Below are 7282 nucleotides of genomic sequence, written 5' to 3'. Positions count from 1 at the left end.
GTTTGGGCTCTGAGGGTCGCATGTGCAAGTGGGTCATCATCGCTTGAAGACGTTCGCGTTCCTTAGAAAGCTGTTAAGAAAGAGTGAGATCAGAGGCGTTTTAGAAATGACTGATCCCGCTATTTTATTGCAGTGATACATCTTATCATTGAGCTTGTCTCCCAGTAATGATTCCTGCATATAAAAGCCCGGGATGAGAAACTTAGCAGGGAGGAAACACAACTTTAGCTAGAGAAGGAGAAAACTTTTTGTAGCTTTTCTTATGTTAAAGGTCAGGGAAAACAAATAACACTTCATCTTTTTGTCAATAAGAGAATTGAGGTCACAGTTGCTCCGACAGTAACAAGTTACTGAAACCATAAATTAGAAGGCTCATGGTGTCTCTTTAAAGTCCTGTGGACACTGTTAGCAATGGACTAGTGCCGACAGCTGTGAAGGGGTGAAGGGTTCTCAAAGCGAAGTGCTTGCCAGGATTGTCTGCAGACTTCATGCATTCCCAGCGAGGTCCAGTTAGTGCCCCCTGCAATCTGCCATCATCAATCTAATTCAATAGAGTGACAGAGACCAGGCAGTGTGAAACGCTGAACTCTGCCACTGAGTCTGCATCAACACTTGCACTGGGTCTCATTACAACTGACGGACCTTACTTTTCCATCAGTCAGACACAGGGGGGCGGGGGAGGGGACAGAGAGAGAGAGAGAGAGAGAGAGAGAGAGAGAGAGAGAGGAATAATTGGTCACAATGTATACGTATCATCACCTGACCTCTTATGCTTCTTCTGCTCTAGTCTACATTTTTGCAAACAAACTGAATGTTTACTACATTTAGTAAACAGATCTATGTAGCCAAAGCTGTCTGTGCCACAACGACACGCTACATTATAACACATCCTCCTTCATTTCCCAACTTAAATGTTTTCCTTTCTTTGGAAAAAGGCACAGCCTGCCTTTGGGCAACAAGGTAAGGTGTAGTAAAGAGGATAAAAACCAAGCTAAATGTTTAATTAAACAAGACAAAAAGTTAGTTTGTGGGGAAAAATCCTTAATGATGACCTATGAAGAGGAACCTTAAAGGAGTGCCAAATCCGGAAAAACTAAACTCTGGGTTGTGCCATCATCATTGCTTTCTGAGGTCTTACAAATTCCCTTTATTTTTTAGCAAAACTCTGCTTTATTTTTTACGTTTGAAAAAAAAAAACCCTGAAACTTTGATATATCATTTTTACAGCGTGAATAACATGGTATGTACACTGTTTGTCACTAGGTTAGCCAAAGACAAATTAAGTGTGGTAGGTCTCAAGTTCTAAATACAGTGTATACAGATATCCAGCTATTCTTCAGTTCATTCACACTATTATAAAAAAAAAGATAAAGAGTGGCCCTGTGGTTATACTGTTCAATTCTATGGTGCAGGGAAATCCAGATTAGGCTATATAAAAACTCTCTGTGCAACAACAATGTCATAGCTTATGAAATTTTATATCTACTGGAGCTACAATAGCAAGAATATAGATTGGACGTTTGAGGATATATGAATATATACAACAGGACCTGAAGTTTATATAGGTCCAATTGATATAGAAAGTATAGAAATCTACACTGCTATCAATTATTAAAATTTAGGTTAAAAATAATGTAAATTTCATGTATTTGAAGAGATATTGTATTATCAAGACAATTTGATGCAGCCAGGAACATCCAACCACCTGCTCAGTACTCAGGTTAGCACACCAGAACTCTGAGAAGAGTGCACATCGAGGGAGCATGTGACCAACCTGTATTTCTAATTGTTGTACCACCTGCATTTGCACTCGACACTGGGCAGTGCTTCGGTCATCCAACGCATGCTCATTGTTAAGGTGCCTATAAAACACAAGACATGGAACAGAATGAGAAGTGATGTTGGCCCAGCAATATGGGCCTGACTCAGTAGGTGGTACCTCTCTAAGGCACTTGTAGATTGCTCTGCAGTGGGAAAGATAAATGCCTGGAAGCCACAGAGAAAGAAGGCAAATGTGCTTCAATGTTTAGTGATAATTATTTGTGTGATACAAAAAGGCTCTTCAAGTAGCAGAAAATATCATTGTCTCTAAGCTTATGTTGTTACAGAAACATTTCTCCATCCTCTTACAGAGCACAAATAGAAGTCATGTGTGTATTATTTCCCAAGCTTTCAGCATCTGCTTTGTAATGACTAGTGTGTGTGTGTGTGTGTGTGTGTGTGTCTCTGTGTGTATGTGTGTGTGTGTGTGTGTGTGTGTGAGAGAGAGAGAGAGAGAGAGAGGGAGAGAGAGGGAGAGAGAGAGAGGGAGAGAGAGAGGCAATTCCCTACTTCATTTGTATTAAAAAATTGTATGTTGATTTTTAGTGAGAAATATCTTATGCCTGGATGTGTTGTGAATTATGCAAGGGTTGTGGAGTTTTCCATAGAAATATCCATGCCCACAATTAATGGTAGTGTTCTATTACTAATCCATAATATATATTGAAGATTCAGAGTAATAAAATTGTTTCTTATAAATAGTTCCAATTGGGATGTATATATGATATACATAAACACAGTGAAAAGAGACAACGTAAAGATGCTACTTTAATCTTATATATAATAACATGTGTTATTATATATAAGGGTTGAAAATGTTTCCAATACATAGTATCTTGTTGAACCAAAAGAAAACTAATATAGCAGCACTTTAAATTAGCATGAAAATATCCAATAACTTTTGCTTTGTAATTGATATTTATTTGATGTCTTCCCCATTTAAGAAAGTAATTTTCAGGTAATTCAGTTCTTTTGGTATGTCTACTTAACCAATAGGTGAATGAAGACAGCAATTTAAGAGACAATGAAAGGAAAAAGGTTTACTGAACACAACACATAATTAGGAAGCCATATATTTATCTATATATATTTCAATATCATTTAAAATATCTCTAAAGCTTTTTTATAATTCAGAGCAGGATGAATTCAAGAAATAACTATGTTCCCTTTTTACCTATGCTTATTGAAGAATATAAAGCAGAAAATAATGCATAGACAGATGCACTTGCAATACAGTATGACTCAAGCTAATTTGTAAACAAATGGATTATCAGTTAGTAGATCAAGATTCAGCCATCAGAAACTTTTGTTCCTTTCCACTCCAACTTCGATAAATTAGGCCAGTTTGTTTTAACACCTTCCCACTGATTATAGCAACAAAACCTCCATGTATCTTGCTATAATTGTCAGGCTTGGCTGATGATAAACTGGGAACCAAAACAGTGAGGTGGATCAGGTCAAGCTAGAGTTGTGTGACCAGAGCACATGAGAGGTCCTTCCCACTCCTCCTGTCTGCTCTGGCGCAGCTCCAGCAGGATCTGCTAGAAACCTGGCTGTAATGAGGACTAGGATCATTCAAGGTCTCCAAGAAGAAGGCACAGAATACCAGAGTACGACAGGGTTAGTGGGTGGTGTAAAATGTCACTAATTTCTAATAAACAAGACAGCATTAAATTATTCTTCAAGATTTTGTCCCCCAAATTTTAATGAACAGCAATGCAATGTCCCGGTAACATTAATACAATAAGTTGTTGCATCCCTATGGTTTGGTATTGTTGTATTTTTGTGAGTTTTTTTTTTCCATCAGGAACTCTTAGGGAAAACACACATAATTTATCCTGCAATCAGCCTAAAAGATGCATATTTTTAAAAGGCTATACATAAAGATTAGGATATAAATAGAATCCAGGAGATAAACAGATATGCAGTTTTACCTGAAAAGGTATATTCAGTATAATATATTTTTTTGCACAAAACCACTTTTAAATAAGAATTTTTATACTTGTTTACTTCTTAGTGATAATTATCTTATATTGAAACAACTTTTTAAAAAAGTACAATATGTTTGCATTCTATTCTTGGGTCTTAGAGACCTATTCAATTTATCTCTGCAGCTTTTATTAGAATAGAGACTGGAGACTACAGTAATAGTCAATGAGGTTTTGTCTTGATTGAATTTTTCAGTGGAACACAAAAGAACCTTGCCATTAAAATAGTCCTTTATTCTCCTGTATGAAGGCGAAAGGTTTTTAAAGTGTTGTGATGTTCAGTAATGAGCCTCTATCTAAATTATCATTGGTGACAAACTCACAAAGCACTTTTCGAGGACACATAGTTATGAAATGCCACGGCTGCCACTTTCTTTCCTGTAATTATAGGCTAGCTTTGCAGCCCCTCAATGATCATTTATAGAACAGCCTCCAGTGGATTACTGAGAACTTGAAAAACACATACATACCTCTGCCACATCTCCCTTATCCTTTCCCTGCTATTGTTTATCAGTGATATGTAAAATAATGGCGCCTATTCATTCCCCCTACTTAATTATGCCAATCAAACTACAGAAATAGTGTAGGATATAAATACAAATCAATAAGATCAAATAAATAGGCTAAGTATTAACATTAAATTATGAATTTATGTATTTATGACTATTTTGTGCTCAAATTATTCTCTTTTATGCTTTTATAACCATCTCAGGTACTACATATTGCTGTTCAAAAATTCTCTATGATTTATAAATCAAGGATGAGATAATGCTGAAAAATGAGAGGATTGGTAGATTTTTGCAGTCAGTGCCTAATTGCTGTTTCAAAATGCATATGCAAAGGGACATTTCATTAATCATTTAATCATGTCCCTTGCAGGAAGTTGGAACTAATGTTGCCAATACCCTTTTTATATGAATTCTCCATGATACCATCTTACGCATTTGATATATTGCCTATGTCATAAATTATGGGCCCTTACAAAGGACCAAGTGGGATTGTTATCCCAGAAGATGCTTGTTAGAAATCCTTTATTAACTTTCTTGTTTTACTTATTGCTAGTTCTATTTCACAGCTTCATACTAGCCACCAATAATGCTTTCTAGTGGCAAAGGTCTGTAAATTACCCATGCAATCACTAACACCATTTCACAGGACTGTTCTACGTCTACTGGTCTGCTAACAAGGCGATTACACACAAATTACTGAATGCCTATGAAATATTTAAATGCATTCTACTCTACTATGCATTAATAAGAGCAAAGCAAGCTCTGGAATTCTGGTTAGCTCCAGTCCCTAATGTCCCCTAATGAGCCTCTTACGGAGACTGCAGTTCAAACAGAGAGGTGAAGAAAAAATGCAAAGGGGGCCTTCAGAAAGGCAGCGCAGAGCAAACATCGTGGGAGCCACTTCTAATTTATGGGTCACTTTATAGCTATATTGATTTTTGTTTTCAAAATGGAATAAATGATGTGGTCGACTGACGTGCCTTCAGAACTGAATTGGATCTGTGTGCTAGGTAGGTAGTGTGAACTACAGAAAAAGAAAAAAAATAAACAAAACACAAACAAGCCATAAACAGTCGGCCAAAGTGTTTCTCAAAACAATGAAGCAAATATTTCAGGAACACAGAAAGTATGGGGTGGTGTCTTTCAAATTTATTTGTTTAACGCGCAATTCCCTTCCACAAAGCTTTTATGGTTGTGGATGCATGTGGATACTTCAATTATACACGCTGCCGATTAGCAATTCAATTTTAACCTCTAGATTTTTTTTTTCAAATTCATTTAAAGCTATAGTATTTTATAAGCTTAAAAAAAGAGGCGGGGGGAACGTGCTTAGATCCAATTGTCTCAGAGACTGTTCCAACAAAATGTTTCACTTGCACATCACTGGGAGTTGATTTATTTTGCATCAAGCTTTTTTATGTTTAAGCACTGACAGGAGTTTAAATACAAAATGTTAGCTGTCAGTATTCATTTAGCTGATTACGTGAGATGCCTTAGTTTTGAAAGATATGGGCACTGTCACCAAAAGAAACAACAGTCTGACAAGTTCAAAGAATACCTCCTTGAGGTCATAATTGTGTAGCCATGCTGCCTAGTGAAAGACAAAGAAAGACAATTCACACTAAGTGAGACCATAAATTGTAGTCAGCTGCAAGAGAAAGAAAACAAATTTTCCCTAAAGAAATGAATAGGTTTCCACTGCCTTCTCTGTTGCCCATTCTGCAGCTTTAATCAAGCCTTAAAGGACCAATCACTAGCAGGTTCCATTCGTTCGTTTTCATTGTTTAATTCATCTTTGGAATGCTCGTAGGTGTATAGAAATTCCAAAGAACACTACCCATTGTGGCTTTTGCAAAGGAGAGTACTTCTGGTCTCTCCTTTTTGGAACCTGTGTGAGCAAGTTCAAGAACACTTGTCTGCTAACTGCAATGCTACACTGTAAACCTTTTGGCTTAAGCTCTGAAAGTCAATACATCTATATTCAAGCTGACTTTGGTGCAATGGAATGGTAATTAATTCTGCAGTCAAACTACACTAAAGTTTTGTCAGATGTGATTACACTTTGACATTTAAAAGACAGTAATGAAGAAGTAGTACTAAATGCTTTTAGTGATCTGGTGAGTGCCTCAATTACTGGTCAGAAAAAAAAGTGGTTAAATTCTGTCAATTCTCACTTTTTGGTAAAGTTGAAAATTTTCTCCTGAAGAATGTTAGCTTGGACTTTGACTTTTATCTTTGTTTTCTTCTATTACTGTCAGAATTTCTGTTTTAATTTTCATTTATATTCAATAGGAGAATGGACTCCCTCTTGTTAGTTAATGTATAGATAAAATTAAATTCCTGCAAAGGGTAGCATGGCACCTGGGACCCTAAAGATGCACATGGTGCTGAGTCAACTTTCTCTTGAATAAATGAAGTACTTCATTAATAAAATATTTTATTTCTTTTCAAATTTATCACATATCTTTAAGAAAAAGATAATACCAATTCAGGAAATATGTCAAATTAATTTTTCATTTTAGTATAGTGTATTGGCATTAAGTAGGAACAGAATTTATCTCAGGTCTTTGAATTAGAAAATTTAAAGCATATACTACTAAAAATAAGGAAGAAGGAAGTGGATAGACAGTGGATAGAAAAATTGTCAGTCTTTGAAACTTGGGTTGATATTTAATTGAAAGGAAATGCTTTTTAAATTATAATTTCTCCAGTTAAAAACAAACAAACAAACATGAGTGTGAATATAAGAAAAGAGCATAGTGAATAAAATGAGAGAGTTCGTATTCATTCACTTGTTAGTGACACATATTAAATATCTGAGATGTGTGAGAAATGGTCTTTATATGTCTTAAAGGAAGACATACTGGGCTGGAGAGATGGCTCAGAAGTTAAGAGCACTGACTGCTCTTCCAGAGGTCCTGAGTTCAAATCCCAGCAAACACATGGTGGCTCACAGCCATTTGT

At 36.1% G+C, this 7282-nt stretch overlaps 1 protein-coding gene across 1 annotated transcript in view; it reads right to left on the bottom strand.

The window, feature by feature from the left end:
* Window positions 1-7282, bottom strand: part of Foxp2 (forkhead box P2) — a 253317-nt gene that overhangs the window by 33429 nt on the left and 212606 nt on the right. Inside the window, exons 8-9 of the mRNA XM_052172433.1 lie at window positions 1775-1862; window positions 1-70 (exon numbers count right to left, since the gene is read on the bottom strand). The exon at window positions 1-70 is cut by the window's left edge and continues 14 nt beyond it. Of these exons, the coding sequence (XP_052028393.1) occupies window positions 1-70; window positions 1775-1862 (158 nt within the window). The remainder of the gene's footprint in view (window positions 71-1774; window positions 1863-7282) is intronic.

The sequence above is a fragment of the Apodemus sylvaticus genome, chromosome 2 (genome assembly GCF_947179515.1).
Source record: "Apodemus sylvaticus chromosome 2, mApoSyl1.1, whole genome shotgun sequence".
Lineage (NCBI taxonomy): Eukaryota > Metazoa > Chordata > Mammalia > Rodentia > Muridae > Apodemus > Apodemus sylvaticus.
Note: the sequence above shows the minus strand (reverse complement) of the source record. Positions and strands in the feature narration are given on the sequence as shown.